The following is an 18,515-nucleotide window of genomic DNA, read 5'->3' on the forward strand; positions in this document are numbered from 1 at the left end:
TGGTTACTGGTTACGTTTATTGAAATCGGCAGGTAGATTTTGATCCCTGCAGTACTGAGCACACCAGTAAAAGTCTTCCCAGAAAAAGTCATTCCTATTTTCCAGGACGACCCCCCCCCCCCCCCCCCCCCACACACACGTACACAACTAAATATTCTTAAACAGGTTGCAATAATGTTGGTACATCTAAACCATTTAAAATCCACCTTCAGACAATGTATTCAGCACCTTTAGATTTTGTATTTCTAAATAGATTATCTTTATGCATTATACATAAAGAAGAACACTTTTAATCATTGATATCCCAAATAAAATCTAGAGGAACGTCTTTCATTTTCTCCTGGTAGACTTCATCAAATCTCTCATTCTGTGCCACAGTGAAATGAGTCTTCCAGTCTCCAACTTTACCTAAAACAAAATGAAGAACTTGTCAGTTTAATTATAGACAAAAACTTATATAGTAAGATAAAGTCTAATAATGTTACTGTTGTTACTAACATTATATTCTATACTATTCTATACACACAGTTGATATATGTCATGGACATTGATTTTATTTCTTTATTATTTATTTATTTTTTATCGTAAAGCTTTATTTTCAATTTACAAACTTGACCGGATGTATGTTACTCTTGCTCTCCAGTGTTTCTGCTTAGATCATTAGTTACCATGATTCCTAACTGCTCCAACAAAACTTTATTCTAAAAAGAGATCTCAAGGCTGATTGTGAGGAAGTCATGTAGAGACCCATATTGCCATTGCGCTGTGCACTAATGCCTCAGGTTTCCCTGCAGTCAGCTTGAGGAAGCATTTTTTTGCAGGAAAGGTTAGCATCAGTGGTGTAATCGAGCCGGAACGCGCTGGAACACCCTTCCAGTACTTTTTTTCTATAGGCAAAACCTTGACTTAAGAATTAACTTAAGAACATATACCGATTTGTATATCAAATAGCTCGACAGGATCAGGTTTGTTGTCGAAAATAACGGCCACAGAGAGGCATAGAGTAAATATCATTTACTCGTGACCATGACTTCAAACACAGGAAATCCACATCCATTTTCACATGGAAATCTGCATTTCACTTGAAAGCGTCCACTGCTTCCAATCCAGACAGCCTTGGGAGCACAAACTGTCTGGCACAGATCTCTATAATCCTACGTCGCTGCCGGTTTTCAACCGAAATGTATAGGGTCATTTTTGTTTTTTTGGCTCGAGCAGAATGTCTGGAGAAAAATTAGAAAATCCCTCAATAAAGCAACATATTTTCTGTCGGAAATCAAGTCAGTCTTTCCATGGGAACTAGGAACAAAAACAAAAAATCAGTGTCCGATTCCCTACATACTATTTTTTTGATGTGCATTCCGAATCAGAGTATCTGGCGCCTATTTTAAATGTTCGCAATCAATTCTTCCTCAAAATCGTCTTATTCAGTGAGTCGTCCTTGTGATGCAATGAAACACGAGGGATTTATTTTGTAAACTACAGTACTGATTTAAAGCTGCTTTAAATGCTACACATTTATTATAAAATCAATCAATAAATCAATAAATAAAACACTGATAGGTAATGTCATAAAACTATTTATCTGCTTCGTGTTTTCTCTCTCTCTCTCTCTCTCTCTCTCTCTCTCTCTCTCTCTCTCTCTCTCTCTCTCTCTCTCTCTCAACTTGTATTATCAGAACCACTGTTTTTGTTTGTTTTCCAGCGGAAATAATACATATTTAGAATGTAAACCACAATTACATTTTCCAGAATTGTACTGAACCAGTTCTTAAATTGGTGATGAATAAAACAAAATAACTGAGCGTTGATGCAGAGCTCTAGAAAAAAAGATGGGAGGAGGGCACGATATACTACAGGGCATCATAGTAACTGAAGTTCTGCACTGGTGACGAAAATTAAAAAAAAAAAAAAAAAAAACCTGCATGATAAAAATAGCCAAACAATAACTAAAACACCAATCTGGCAGCACTGGGTAAGTAGCCTAAAAGTCGCATGCAAGACACATGCATTGCTTTTTAAATTTTACCTCAAGTGCAATGTACAAATAAAACAGGAGTTTGCGTAATGTGTTTTAGAAAAATCTATATTTCAATTGGTGTTCCGGTACTTTAAGATTAAGGACTATACCACTGGTTAGCATGCATGGCAAATTGCAATCTAAGCAGAACAAAAAACATGGTATAATACAGGACACACACAATAGGATATTAAACAGGTATGATAAGCAATTCAATGTTAGCAAAAAGTAGATGAGGACAGGCACCCAGTGTGCTTGACTCCTCCCTGGGCTGGTAGTTTGCATGCTACCAAGAGCTTGGGTGTAAAGATGCAATTGGCTTGTCAGTGGGATTGGAGGACAACCAGTGACCTGAGCGTATCCTGAGCAGTTGTGGGAGTTGCTGCGGATTGGGAGCATACTTGGACAGTTTAAATGGGGGGAAAAAGGCATTAAAATAGTTGGACGCTCTATGTGAACTTTGGTAGGTATCAAAACATTATTATATTTACCCTTTCGCATAAATATTCCTTTATTATGATCAAGGATTCCTTTAGGGACCATCTGGTAGTTAGCACTGGGATTGCATCTCATGTTCTTGAACGTGCATTTATCCACTATAGTCTCTATTGTTCTGTCATCAATTTGTTTCCCCAGGAAGTTGGCAATCTTGACTACAGCAGCTCGCAGGTCCTAGACGAGATGTGAACAGAATAATGCACAGTTCAGCACAAATGGATATTTTTACACAGTAATAAATGTTGCAGACTGGTTTTCTGCAGCAACTTATGCATCATTACAGTATATGAACATTAGGGCCTGTGATAAAAGAAATGCACATTCTTCTTCTTCTTCTTTTTTTACTAATGCTAAAAATGTATATAAGTTTGTATGCCTAAGTATTGGCTTGTTATTGTGGTGTTTTACTCAAATTCCACATTTCTAACAGCTTCAAATTACATTAGTTGTTTTTTCCCCTTATTTTGTCATTTATGATCACTGCAGTTATTCTTATCGCAATTACTAAATTACTGTGGTTTATTTATTTTTTTGTTTTTATAGTCTGTGCTATGCTCTTTCAGTTCAGAGCTGCTCCTCAGTTCTAGTTGCCTGTCATAAATATATACATATATAATGTGCCATTACCCCTCTTGGGAACCTTGTGGAAGGAAGGAAGAGGGTAAGCTGAGAAGGAGAAGGGAAGCCGGACAGGAGTCCGAGTGACAAGCCAGAGGAGCTGCATCAGGAGAGCTGTGTGTGTGTGTGTGTGTGTGTGTGTGTGTGTGTGTGTGTGTGTGTGTGTGTGTGTGTGTGTGTGTGTGTGTGTGTGTGTGTGTGTGTGTGCGTGCGTGTGTGTACGCGTGTGTGTGTGTACACGTGTGCATGTGCGTGTCTGTGTTTTACTCTAAATAAATACAGGCTGACCTCATCCGTGTACCACAATCACTGCCATTGAGTTATATCTATATCTATAGATAAAGATAAAGGGGCAAAAAGTGCAATCTGAAGCTACAGTACTTATTCATAAAGGATACACTGAGTATATATTAAGCAATATAAATTAACAAACCCTTTATTTAAAAAAAAATGCCCAACACTCCTCTAGGGGCATTTTTAATGTTAGACATTTTTTCATGACACAATTTTGGCATTCACAATTGAAAAAAAATATTCTAGACACATACCAGTAGATTTGTTATTTATTATTGTTCTCCCTTACCTTTACCATTTCCTCATAAGTGAGGTGTAGAAAGTCAAACTCCTCTTTATGCTTATACCACTCTTTGATGTGGTCAAACCAAGAACCACCAAACACTAAAAAAACAAAAACTTGTTATTTTGAGCTCTCAACGTTAACAGCTTTGACACAAGCAAGGAATTTAGTTTTATGGTTTATTACAAAAAGGAGCCCAATCGTACTACAGTTTACTCTCTTGTTACGTGCTCCATATAGATCCGTTTCTTACGTTCTTATTGGCACCCACAATATTATCAATGCACCCTGTCTTCTTTTGAAGATCTTTTGTTCTTTGCTTGTATTTTATACCAATGTGGAATATGCAGATATTTCAAAGGCAATGCTAAACAGTCCTAAAGGTTACTGTTCCCTTCTGATAACATATCACTTCCTGTGCTCAGATTCACTCTAATGGTGTTGCTACAATCAGGCAACGTGACCTATTGCATAGGAAGTGATTAGCTATCAGGAATAACCCATCTGATTTGTTATGATCTCCTACAGTGTAGTACTATACCCTGAAAGTTAAAACAAGCAGTTTTGTACTGTCCCCTTACATTTTTTAATGATGTCTGCAATCATTCTGAGTGATTCTTATTGCAAATACTCAGCAGTATGTGCTGGGTACAGAAAAGCATTACCTTGGCCATGAAGAAACTTTTCCAGAAAATGGTCAAAGCTTGTTGGGGTTTCCAGATTTAGACAATAGTGGTGGAAATGGTAAAATGACACCGCTATATCCTTGGGGTTCCGTGCCACATATATAACCTGCACAAATATACATTTTAGTCACCTGTTTTTTTTTCCAAAAAATGATTTGTCATAAAAAAAATACATAGATAAATAGATTTTATTTCAATGAGGTTTAAAATAAAAACAAAACCTATTTATTTGTCAAGAAGACCACACTATAAAGTCACCAGTTCCCATTAATACAACTAGCATTTTGTTATTTTTTAATGAAGGATCCCAGATGCCTTAAAAGTAAGCATTTTTACCTTATTGGATCACCAATAATGCTAACCTTGCTGTAATGAGAGATCTGTGCTGACTATCTGGCGCATGTATGGTTCTACAGGAAGAGGGCAGCAGCCTCGTAAGAGCCACCTGTCAGTCATGGCAGTGACACAGAGTGGTGGAGAAGTGGGTGTGTTTGCTTTCCCTCTCTCTGAGTAACTGAGAGGTGGGCCTTGGGGGATTGCTCAGCCCATAAGTACTGCGCTTGGCTATGCATTCAGTTGGCCAAGAGAGGTATTACCCAGAGACGCTTGCTGAGTAGACGAGAGTGAACGAAATAGGCAAGCATGGCTGAAGAATACAGCCAGCCTTAAATAAAGAAAATTATAATTAAAATAAAGTCTTATGTACACAAGGGGGACTTGTGTAAATAAAAGGGAACCTTTGCCGCCCCAATGTATAGTGCAAAGCATAGGACAGAGACCCGAGCTGACTGACTTAGCGGCAGTGGAGGCACTGCGTAAGCAGCACCTTTATTTTGTAGTTTTATTACTGTGTTTGATTTTCCCTTTGTCTTTCGCTTTCTGTTATTTATTATTTCAGAGCACCTGTGAATGCACCAGCATTTGATTGTGTACCGGTCTTGGTATTACTGTGGTCCTTTTACCATTGTCGGTATTCAGGCCACGGAAAAAAGTGCCCTCTGCGGGCTAAAATAAATCAAACGTTAAATAATAAAACGGCACCAGTGTGGTGTTTTCAATTAAACCTTCTGTCTCCTGTGTATGTCAGTGAATTGCCCACCACCCTTCCACACTTGCCTTATGAGTACCTGAGTAATTATAATGTTTTTGTAGATCATTCTACAAAATACTTTTTAAATGATTACAAATGACACCTTGCTCTCTGAATTTGTCAGAAAGTAGACAATGAGCTCTGATATGTTACTGCATGAATCTCCCCTGTAAGTATCAATTTCACCTGACTCATCCATCAGATAAGTAGCGCAATAGTCTTTGCATATTCCCCTTACCAAATGAAGATAATCCTACTTCACCGCCCACTTTATGCCAAACTGCAAGTATCTGAGGTGCATTTTTACCATTTAAAATACAGTACAAGTTTGCACAGTAATGAACCAATGATGTATTGAAATAAAGACAGCAAATGTAAAGCACTCTTTATTTTGATTTGATAAAACACATAATTGAGAGTAAAACAGAAACTGCTCAACATTTTCTGTGATTATTTCATGAATTTCTATTTTCCTAAAACAACTTTTCCTTGCTAAATGTTAATTGCATTGTTCCCTTAATCTACTTAGAAACACTTAAAGATATATGTATTAAAGAATTTGCTATTTTACAGTAGCAATCAATTTCAAATGTCACTCCCTCATACCTTTCCTTTCTTTTTCCTCAAACCTTTTGGCATTAGATATTGAGGCAGGTGTGTGACATGCAAGCGTGGTGATGGCAGTGTTACTGGGTCTTGGTCTTTTCTTATAGGCAGTTGCACTTCCAACCAAGGAACAACACAAACTGTTAATTTGCTTTCTGGTCCTTCCAAATCATTGCTGTAATGCATTAATCCAAGAATATGCTGCATCCATATGGTTCCTGTAGTCGAATAAAGTGCTCTTAACTAGTAAGTCCCATGTTGACATTCTATTTAAAATGCATATATACAGCACATTATAGAGTGCCTTTTAATTTGTGATTGAGTGGTATATCCTTTCCTACACAATATACTAAAGATACAGTTTCTGCATACACATGCATAGATACTTAAATAGGCTACATACATGCATTTAAAAACAAATATATTATATTTTAACTTTAGTCTGGCATATCCAGTAGTAATAAAATCTGACACATCTTCGACAATTTATTTTCTCTTAACATACGAAAAATGTTGCATGGCCAAAGATTTGTGGGGAAGATAAGAAAGGCAGCAACAGAATAAAAAAATAAATAAAATAAAAAATAAATTCCTTACCAGATTTTGGGTAAGTCACTGCAAACACGTCGCTGTCCCGAGTTTCAAAGTTCTCTAAAGTGTCCAAATATGATATGTGATGTAAATTGGAGATCAGGTTAAACCCTTTGTACTGGAAAAGACTGCAATCTACAGGGGTAGTATCTTCGGCCATGATGTCAACCCTGTGAGATCAAATAAGCACACTTTATGGATGGTTTTATAATGGATCAAGGTTGTTTTATTTTCTGTGAGGTGAGCAAGTGGGGTTGGGTCTCTGCCAGAATGAACTGCTATAGTAAATGTATAACAATTTAATGTAGGCCTATGCACATTTCTAATAAATAACAAGCATTAGTCACCCAGGTAGGCCTAATAGATACAATCACGTTGATCTTGTTCTTTCTTGAAGAAGCAAACAAAAAACAAAAAACTGAAAGACACTACTAGCAATGCTTCACAGTGGTTATGTTTACAATAACTTTTGGCACCCAGAACAGAACTTTCTTCTCGAATTTTGATGTCATCATACCGTCATCATACTATAGTTTTCTAGCTTCTGGAAATGTTAGGCCAGTACCAATTTGGTGCAATTAACTTCATTACATGGGACACCGTCACACCTGTTTGTTGTTGGTCGATCTACGATGAAAGTGTCCCCCAGGTATTCCATGCTATTGCATCTGTTCCCCTACCTAAAGTTACATGGATAAGCAATGCTGAGGAAATAATATCTGGATTTGAACTGGATTCACATGACTGTGGCTGTGCAGTGGATGGGAGCCACTTTCCTATCATTTGTCCACCTGGAAATTCTATGGAATATTACAACCAAAAGTGTTATTATTTCATTGTTACACAAGCCCTGGTTAATAATCGCTACCACTTTATAAATATTAATTTTATATAGCTGGGAACAGTCCATGACACCAGAGAGTTCAAAAATTAAATGATGTTCAGAAAGGGGCAGAATGGCCCATGATTCCTAGCACTCCCTAGGGTTATCAATAACATGATTCCTAGCACTCCCTAGGGTTATCAATAACATTATTTTTCCAGTAGTTGTTCCAGCAGATTCAGCTTACCCACTGCTGCACAGACCTACACTTCTATAAAGGTTGAACTTGTACAAGTTCTAGATCAGAGTTATTGAACATCTTTATATTATCATTAGTAGTAATTGTACAGTTTTAGTCATAGTATTTTTTTCTTTTTCTTTCGTGGTACCAGTAGTGGTCTGATTTGAAGCCTGGTACATCTCCAGCTGTCAGAAGACAGCTAGACAATAGCAGTATAGGTGAACTGATATTTTCAACAAAATGGTTTTATTGTTATACATTTACATATATACAGCTTACTGCAATCTCAATTGTGTTTCTTTACAAATTCCTTCTTTGATCCTTTTTGTTTATTAACTTTAAGGAAGTGCAACATTCATAATAATAATAATAATAATAATAATAATAATAATAATAATAATAATAATAATAATATGCTGTTGTTATTGTTAAGCACTACACATACCCGCCACCAGCCCACCAAAAAACACAGGCAAAGTCAAAACCATGTGCTACCACTCCTCACCTCCCCCACCTCGAACCCTGTTAATCTTTCTTGGCACATTGTACTCCTCAGATATGTCTTAAGACGCTGAAGGCAGCTAAATGATTGTTCAATGGAAGCAGTAGACACAGGCATTGTTAAGAGAACTTTCAGAATGGCACACATGATGGGGTATAGTTGGTGAGTGATTTTCACAGCAGAGGTGAGATCGTGTGCATTGATGCGCTCTTCCTTGACTGCTGCGTTGGGGACAGAGTGTGTGAGCGAACCAATTGTATATGGAGCGGGGGAGCGGAGAGGGGTAGTTGCTGGAGCGGAGCAGTCATTTCTAGTCCGCTCTTTCACAGCACTTAGAAGAACTGAGCACAATTTAATTATTCTTAAATACATGTTCGGCCATGGAGCTTGCTCAAAATTTTTTTTAAAAAGGTGACAAATAGAGATACAGTCACTGTACAGTACTGCAACAGTGGGGTCCCGAGGTGGGTGGGGAGATGTGCGGGGCCAGAGTGCAGACCAACCTGGAAGGATGCGCCCTGCGTATCAGGCCCGTGGTCGGCGTGCTGGAGTAAATGGGAGAACCCAGACTGTATTTCCCCTTCCAGCGAGGTTACCTGCGGTCAGGCTGGGGCCCCGCCCCCTCCCTTCTAGAATGTTCCAATCCCCAGACTGAGGCCCCTGGGCTGGGGGATTTCCATTTGGGGAAATTCCAGCCTGATGAGGTGTCTGTTCTGGATTGGCTGGAATGGGCAGCAAAGGTCATTCATAATGATCTAGACAACATTCAGAACTGGGCAGGCACATGGCAAATGACATTTAATAGAAGAAAGTGTAAGGTACTACACGTAGGTAATAAAAATGTGCATAATAAATATCATATTGGAGTGTGACAGAGATCAAATGACGCTTGGTGTTAGATCTCCCTCACGATCTGTGAGGGCACTAGATAAAGGGAACAGAGTACCCTGGACAAAAAGGCATGACACTTTATTATTTCCATGGGTGGAAGTCGGCCGGCTAGAAAAGGGACGGAGCTACGGTACCCGAACTCAATGACCCGGATGGGAAACGGCGTGGCATCTGCGGATTGGTGAAGTGGATGCGCTCATTAACCAAGTGCCGTAGTAAAGTAAAACAGTGGCGTAATAATCTGTTCCTTTGCAAATGGCTGGATTTGACCTTGAAGGAAATATCATGTATACTAAAAACCATGTTTGTTTTGTGTTTGTTAGATAGACACTACAGATAGACACTAGACCAGCATCAACCAGGACATCACTTTCACCCCAGCATTTCACGGAGAACGGTAAATTGCACCACTAGCATGTAATATCACTTCACTGTCTTGTCTTTTGTGTTTAGTGTTGGTGTAAAAACTGGACTTTTGGTTATGGGTCAAAGCCGGGGATTACAATTACGAGTGATACACGCCGCTGTATCACTCCAACGTTTAATATTTACTGGCGTTTGCCTTTAGGCTCTGGACATTATCATTCATTAAATAAAACACCCTTGCACTTGAAAGCAATTGTCTGTGTGATTATTCTGCTCTGCACTGCACTCACTTGTATTCACTCACCACTTTGCCACAGGGAGATACTGAAATTGAAGGAGGAATCTATGAAAAACACCTAGGAGTTTATGTTGACTCAGAAATGTCTTCATCTAGACAATGTGGGGAAGCTATAAAAAGGCCAACAAGATGCTCAGATATACTGTGAAAAGTGTTGAATTTAAATCAAGGGAAGTAATGTTAAAACTTTATAATGCATTAGTAAGACCTCATCTAGAATACTGTGTTTAGTTCTGGTCACCTTGCTACAAAAAGGATATTGCTGCTCTAGAAAGAGTGCAAAGAAGAGCAACCAGAATTCAGAAGAGAAAATAGGAGGCATTTTTTTACACAGAGAATTGTGAGGGTCTGGAACCAACTCCCCAGTAATGTTGTTGAAGCTGACACCCTGGGATCCTTCAAGAAGCTGCTTGATGAGATTCTGGGATCAATAAGCTACTAACAACCAAACAAGCAAGATTTGATGAATGGCCTCCTCTCGTTTGTAAACTTTCTTATGTTCTTATGTTCTTAGTCTGGTTAAAATAAATAAAAAAAGTAGTGCTGGATATTTTACGTGCCGCGAGACTTTTATTCTCTCATACGTGATTCTCGGCCGCTATCTTTAAGCATTATAGAAACTCAGTACAGTGCAGTATAAGTAAACAGTTTTGAAAAAAAAAAAATACAATATTAAGTATATTTAGGTGTTCTTTTGCAAGCGGTGACTTTCGCTTTAACTCTTAAAACTCTGCCCCATTTATTTTGGGCCGCCAGCGCACCAAAGGTAACACACATATTACTCAGGCACTGTAAGAGACACCTACATGGCTTGTTTAAAAGTACAGACTTGGCACTTTCCAAAGACATTTTCAGTGTGTGTGTGCGGAGCTACAGTCCTTTTCCTAGCTAATACCTTATAGATTTGCTATTAATAATAAGATAAAATACATTAATTTTAATATACTCCATAGGTATTATCCCTGTAATAAATATATCTTTAAACTGAATCCCTTAGTTTCCAGTGTATGTACATTCTGTGGTCAAACAAAGGAGGATATATGTGATTTATTTGTAACCTGTGATTACACTGGACTTTTCTGGACTGATGTTTCATTGTTTATTTTAAGTAAAACCTCTCATTTTGTTTTATTTGACATAAATAATGTTATCTTTGGTTATGAAGAAAATGTCAGTAAGCTATCCAGTTTTGTTAACTGTATTACTTTATTGGGAAAGTTTCAAATTCATAAATCAAAATTTTCAAACAATAATCATTCCTTCAGGCTTTTCAAACAATCTATGATTACAATAGAGATGTATAGCGGTGACCAAACGTGATTTTTTTTTTTTTAAATATATTCATATATTCTCATCTCTACCAGATAGTATGTCTGATCCTGTTGCAACTTACATAGTATGGAAGGACATATGATATGTTACATGCATGCAGCACAAACTATCCAGTAGTTAAACATACATAAATGAAAACAGTGAAAAACAGGCAGAAATAGGGCTGAGTGTAAAATGTTACAAAAAAGAAATAGAGCGCTGGTTAAAAAGAAAAGCACATTTTTCTTCTGCTGCAGCAAAAACTTCATGTCAGGCAATGGCAAAAGCAATACAGTAAAATATATATCGTTTTTTTTTTATATATATATGCAAAAGTGCCTTTTTTTGCCATTCCCCCCAGCACACAAAAATTAAATTCAAGCCCTCAAGTGTCTCAAACAGTAACTGTTAAGCTTACAAGTGAAGCAAATGAATATTCAGACATTCTAATTGTATATTGATGAAATTAAGACATCCCTATTTATGGTAACTTACAGACCATGGTACATAGATACATCTCATACATACCCATATTTAAAAAAAAATTGAATTCACTTTTGATCTGATTACAATTAATTAGAACTCACAATTTGCCTAATAAATGACATTATTATAATTATCATTAACTCTCATACACAAACTTTTTTATAATCACTTCAACAAGAATAAAATTAAACAAAGCTCACATGTAATATGCTTCATATATCTTCATTGATATATTTACCTTAGATGTCAATTACAGATATGGACTAAGATCCAGAGATACAGCTGTAGTCGGAGCCCGTCTCACGGATGACAGTGGTAAAGGTGGGTGGTTCTCTCGCTCTTGTCTGATCTACTCACTCTTATCTGTGTCTCTCGCCCCCTCGCGTCATTCTTGAGCACCTTGCTCAGGTGATTTTTTGGAAACCAAACCTGTTCCGGGGGCAGAGCGTATGCTTTGCTTCTGATTGGTTACTCGTCCTTTGCATAGGCGGGTCTAAAATGTTTAACGGAGCATTTGATTAATCTGATTATTTGACAAAAGACTGGGGGAAAGACTGGGAAGAATTCAGAGATATGTTGCTGTTGTATAGAGGCAGCGGCTGTATCGAACTACCGATATACCCCGCAGGTTATTATTAATATTTAGAATTGTGCAAGATTCGTAAATATAAAATATTTACAAGACTGTGAAAGACCGGGAAGAATTCAGATATAGTTTGCTGTTATAATTAACGTTACCATTTGAATTGCTGTTTGACCCACCGACTGACATGAAAGTAATGTGCAAGATTAATTTAAAATATTGTATAGAATTATATAAAATATTGTATCGATCTACCAAGTGAGAAAAGAGCAGGTCTGTCATATAGATCTTCACTGTAAACATTGTAATAATCATAAAAATGAGTACGGTCACATGGTAATTGAATGTTATGTACAGCACTGTCTCTTATACCATTCTAAAGTTAATTTTGTTACACCTTAGAGATATACATAATACAGTGAAACCAGGCGGAATTACCCGCATATGGAGTTAAAAAGGTAATTCCAATTATTATTTTCTTAAGGGAGACTCAGCCAAGAAGGCAGCAATTCTGTACCATACAAGTTGTCTCCTGCAATAACAGCTGTATAATTATGTACACAACGTAATACTAACCAGTACAACAAATATGTAAATATACATTTAAAAATCAAATACTTAAGTGAATATAAATATTTTAAAATGTATATTTTAAATTAAAACCCCTTGTCCAATTCACTTTTCAGAGATCTTGCAGCCTGCAGAGTTACGCATGGCTTAACAATGAAGTGCCAGTTCTGCTGCTCTTTTTTGATGAGGAGCGAGAAGAAAAACATAGTGTTTCATTGGAATAAATCAGCTATCTAGCAGTACAAATAGCCAACTAGCTTGTTGCAGCGATCCCTCAAGGTCTCATCTGTACTGAATAACGTAGCTTACTATTCGTTTTTTTATTGACACCAGCAAGCTAGGCCAACGCAATAATGCAAAAAAGTTGTCTCGAACATTAATTTTATTACAAGAAGCATTATAATATTGTTATGTTATATGTTTGGGTAGAAACGTCAGCCAAATAAATTAACAATACATTAATAAGTATTAATAATTGCTAATTACATTTGTACACAAACGCTATCTTGTCCATCTCCGGTTCCATTTTCACACTGTGTCTTTAAAACACAAAGCTTAATGGGACTGACGCAATGCTTGCTGGGTTATGAAGAGAGAATCTCTTCCGCAGAAGTGTACAATGCTTCTACACTTTGGAAACGCCCACTTGAAGGGCCCTTCGGAGGGAGCAGTTTTATGTTCACTACAGATGGTAACACCCCTTAAGATGGCCGCCATCCACTTCCACCCTTCGAAGTGCACTTCGTAGGGCGCATTTTCTTGGATTGGAACACAGCCCAACATTGCACTTCGGACAGACTGTAAACTACACATTTCAAGCGCTGACTAATGACAATTCCTTTCCTTGGCCGTAAGTGATGACGCTGAAGTGTGTTCCCATTGAATCTCTTTTACGCCCTACTTCCCTTCAAAGTGACCACTTCCAGAAGTGATCACTTTAAAGGGCGTAGGGGGCGAGGTTTTGGATTGGAACACAGCCTTGGTATCCAAAACCTCAACTGAGCGCAGCTCTTCTATCCTGGCCCGCCCCCTCTCACTTCTCAGATCCAGTTGGAGGAGACCTCTTGGCAACCTTTGCCCTCCACCTAATCAGCATCCTCTCCACCTGTCCATCACGGAAGTTCTCCAAGACTCCTGCCACCTCTTGAGGTCATTACAATATGCTAAGCCACATGGGCATTTCAGCATGCATATAACATGGTATTGCAGTTAATACAACCTTGAGTTGTACATTTTTTATGTGTATGTGGATTGTTAAAATACTTTGTATTTCATATCGAACAATGTATGTATTTACCAGACTGGTGCTTTCCATATATTTTTTTCGTTAGCCAATTGCCACTAGGTGATGATTTGTACTTGGAAGATACTAGTGAGTCTCTTAAATTTCTACATCTTCTGAAGCAGAATCTCAGTAGGGTAGCAGATAGTGAAACAAGCTGAGGAACATTCTAATATTCTCCAGTGTTTCAATATAGTATTTTTTTTTATCTCATTGGAGAAATAATTGTTTCATAATGAACGTCATTTTTTCTTCATTTGGTTAATCATTGTTACTAAGTTCTTAAGTCTATTTGTCTTAATGTTTCCACTCTGTTATAAACCTTTTTTAATATTGTACTGTTGTGCCCTCTAGATCAAACGGTTCTGCATGTTTCATACTCTGATGTTTCACAGCAAATATGTTTTAAGCGTTGCCCATTAAAATTTGCCCATAAGATATATTAGAAATATGTTTTGGATGATCACTTTCCGCAAGGAGATTCGTATTTCTATCAGTTGCTTTTCTGAAAATAGAAGTATTTAGCGTGCCATGCGTACATTGTTCCAATACTCAAAATACTAAGTATTTTAACCATCCACATAAAGGTACAGTTCAAAGTTGTATTAATTGCAATACCACTCATGTTATATGCATGTTGAAATGCCCATGTGGCTTAGCATATATTGGACAAACAAAACGAAACTTACAAATTTGAATAGCAGCCGTTCGTAACAATAATTTGGATTATGCAATTGCCAGACACTACCAAACGATGAAACATGGCTCCAGTTCTAGTTTTAAAATGCCTTGGCTTGGAAAGAATGGTAGCACCTGAGAGAGGAGGACATGTGGTTAAACTATTGTTAAGTACTGTAATTGACATCTAAGTTAAATACATCAATGAAGATATATGATACACATATTACATGAGCTTTATTTAATTTTATTCTTGAAGTGATTATAAAAAGTTTGTGTAGAGATTTAATGATAATTATAATAATGTCATTTATTAGGCAAATTGTGAGTTCTAATTAATTGTAATCAGATCACTTGCAGTTGTACCAAGACTCCAATTGAATGATTGATTAGCAGTCGAGTCTTGGTACAGCTGCATAAAAGCAGCATGTTTTCACCCACTCGCGGTTGGGTGTTCGGTGAGTGGAGAACGGGATAGGAGACGGAGGTAATAATTGTGATCATAGGAATAGAAGTACAATATCTGCTCACCGTGTTTTGTTTAGTGTTAGTCCATTTGTCCTGTTTTTGTCCAAAATTTATTTTGTAAACTGTGCAGCAGTGCATCTATTTATCATTTTGTCTCCCTGTACTGTGTGTTTCTTCTGGTCTGACATCCCCAGCCGTCTTTGTGACAAACACCTACTTTGGTTTAATTATTCCAATCCTGGGTTAAAAATATGTTTCCCTTTCAGGTTGGCTTTATTACATGTATAGATGTGGTTTAACAATTAACTAAAACATATTGGATAGAGGCTGGTAGAAGGCTCGTAGAAAACTTGAAGCCTGCAATTATATATCCAATTATTCTTGGTTAAATTCAGTCTATGAAGAACATAGTCAAAATGTAACAGTCCCATTTGACCTATTCAATGCTTTAAACTGAATGTGACCCCTCTCTGTTTTTCAAAAAATCCTGTTCAGACAAGTTTCAGATCGCCCTCTTTTCGGCCAAAGTAATTCATCATTAACTGTAAACGTTTTTTAATAAGAAAGCCAGATGTATGGCTTTCTTATTAAATCTAAATATGGTCCTATGATATTGCTCCCCCCTCACTGTTTATTACCAGGTCTTCGTTAATTTCTATGATTTAATGAAGCCATAGGTAGTTCACCATATACTCCCTTTCATGTACCAAAAGGTGTTTCTTAAAAAGATCAGCCATCATAGAAACCTTTGATGTAAAACTGCTGACCAGTAAGTCTAGCTTCAATTTTGTTTTGTTTCAAGCAAAGGCAAGGTTAACAAATTAATTACACTCTCTTTAGCAGATCCTACTATATGCCTAACACAGACTGGTACTATTGTTTTGACTTAAATTAATGTCAGCGCTATGTTCTCTTAGTTTCAAACTCTTACAGTTCTTCTGTTATAATAAAATATTTACACGTATATTCTGTTTGAATTATTCTAGAATACCTGTGTTTAGCTTAAAGACTACTTTCAGATCAAGCTTCTCTAAATAAGAGACTTGACAACATTTGAGTTAATTAAATGAGATTCTCACTTCTGCTTTTCTCTTCAAGGTTCTAAACCTTGGCACCAGTAGCTCAGTTTTAGGTTCATTTGTGACAGTAAATTCTTTTTAAAGACAAATGTAAAGCTTTTTATTAGAATTTACCTAGAAAGTAACGGAAGAAATACCTAACTGCAGCTTTGGTGTTCTGACTATTGGCTTTAAAACCAATCAAATCCAAGTCCATGACGGTATCTAATAGCTCCCATTACTCATTAACTGAGAAAATCCACTGTGACCATATAAATAGCTATGCAGGTATAAAATTCAACTAACAGCATGAATCACAGTTTAACCCCTGCTCATATAATCAGCGATACCATAAGCAAATTTCTAATACTGACAGTTTTATAATAACATACCCCAAATCAAGTTAGACAAGAGCACAGGGGAAGTGGTTAAACATACAAGCATGATATCCATTCCAGAAAGTTTTATTTTTTAAATTTGAAAGAGTAGATATGTTAAGTAGCAAAGTACTTCTGCAGGTACTGTTTTGCTTAGGAATAAACACAATCATTCAGACAATGTCTTCTTGGTAGAGGAGCAATATTAATGAACAGTCCTGCCCAGAAGAAAGCCTTTGAATACTTATCACAGCTCGTTGATTCCTTATCTTATTTATTACGTCCGAAAATCAACTCTGTACAGGTATTTCATATCATAATGAACAAATATTGTTGTTTCGGTAAGTTACCCTTGTCACCTCTTAGGAGCTTTCATGCGTGTTTTCATAGCTTGTAATCCAGAGAGTAGTCATTAACCAGTGCCCCTGCAGGAAAACCCACTTTTGTTCTATCTAGTATTTTTTACTGATGTGTTTTGTACATCCACTACAACCAGGGGTTAAAGGGCGGCAGGTTAAAGTTTACACTGTGGTGTCCCAGATGTACCTGGCGCAAGTTGTTTTTTGAATTTCTTTTTTCTATCTGTGTATTTTCTTTCTCAGTGAACTGTCCTGCAATCTTTTATTTTAGAGAGTAATCTTGGGACCAGCCCAAGCCCAACAGTACTTGCATGTGGATAGATTTGCAATCCTTTGAAGCCGTTGTTTATCTTTCTGTCTGAAATGAGATGGCATGGCAGTACAATGAACTCTACCCTCATAAAATGCACAAACAAGCACCGCCAATGAACATAGAAGCTTAACCTAGGTATAACATTTTATAAGTAACTTGAACTCTGCAACTTTTTAGGAGCTGAGAACAATTAAAAAATGTCTAAATAGGCAAGTTATTAGTTCAATTAAGGGTCTAGTTAAGTAATTGAGAGCTCAATTGGAATGAAAACCAGCAGACACAGGGAGTCCCCAGGATCAGGGTTGGGAACCACTGATCCACACGACAGGAAAACACTTAATCTAAAATACAAATAATGCCCTATGAAGAAATGACTAAATCTGCAGTTGTACTTCATGCATAGAGAAAAAAACTAGCTGAAAATAGAGACAAGGAAAAAAAAGTCTGAGACCATCAATGCTTGACAGAAAGAACTGAATAGAATTCATCAGTAGAAACTTGATATTTCTGTAGTTTTCAGAAATTGCAGTTTATGTCTTTCGATAGGTAGAAATGTTTGTTTCTCTTTTATAGGGACGATCTGGATACAGCAGATCTTGAGCTTGATTGATGCCACAGGGACCTCAGTGTTATAGAGAACCAGCTGACCACTGAGCGGATTCCATGAACTGAGGTGACAGTGATTGCAAAGTATTTTGCTCCTGCTCCATCTGCCCTAGTATTAAGCACCACCGTCTCTCAGACACAAAAAGAGGAAGGTTAGTGTACATAAATGGTCAGAGACAACAGGGACTAGGTTAATGATCTCAACTGCGGGGGATCTTAAGAAAATACAGATCCTAAGCTCAATAGTCAAAATGGCTTAATAAATTGCAGCATTGAGTTGTCTAATCAATACAGTACAGTACAGGGATGCTATTACATAGCAGTTTCACCCCATTCCAGGTTTTAATACGAGCTTGATTAGCCAGTGTATAGGTAACAGGCATATTTTATTAAACTCACAGTAAATCAAGGAATAGATTAAACCGCTATGGAATGGGAGACTTATTTCCATCCCTGCAGTATAAGGGAAACAGGGTCATATAAATGTTGCAGTTTATCTCACCATGGGGTGCATGCGTTACACAGCTCTTCATATGCATCCACAAAGCATCTGCTCTGGATTACGTGGTTTATGTGTTATTAATCAATTCAATTACTAATTGAATTCCAGCACGTGA

General features: G+C 37.3%; 1 protein-coding gene across 3 annotated transcripts; it reads right to left on the minus strand.

Annotated features, from left to right (window-relative positions):
• Positions 1 to 11,964, minus strand: LOC121316237 (amine sulfotransferase-like). Of its 3 annotated transcripts, XM_041251177.1 has the most exons (8): positions 11,843 to 11,964; positions 8,849 to 8,974; positions 6,693 to 6,856; positions 6,096 to 6,313; positions 4,379 to 4,505; positions 3,720 to 3,814; positions 2,512 to 2,692; positions 1 to 408 (listed from the first exon to the last, which is right to left on the minus strand). In XM_041251177.1, exons 3-8 carry the CDS (start codon positions 6,844 to 6,846, stop codon positions 290 to 292), a joined length of 894 nt encoding a protein of 297 aa, XP_041107111.1. In that variant the 5' UTR covers positions 6,847 to 6,856; positions 8,849 to 8,974; positions 11,843 to 11,964; the 3' UTR covers positions 1 to 289. The 3 variants fall into 3 exon arrangements, with proteins under 3 accessions (XP_041107111.1, XP_041107110.1, XP_041107109.1); XM_041251176.1 differs by lacking the exon at positions 8,849 to 8,974; XM_041251175.1 differs by lacking the exons at positions 8,849 to 8,974; positions 11,843 to 11,964 and adding an exon at positions 7,295 to 7,576.
• Between the last annotated feature and the right edge of the window lie 6,551 nt (positions 11,965 to 18,515).

Source organism: Polyodon spathula, chromosome 5 (assembly GCF_017654505.1).
Source record: "Polyodon spathula isolate WHYD16114869_AA chromosome 5, ASM1765450v1, whole genome shotgun sequence".
NCBI classification, from domain to species: domain Eukaryota; kingdom Metazoa; phylum Chordata; class Actinopteri; order Acipenseriformes; family Polyodontidae; genus Polyodon; species Polyodon spathula.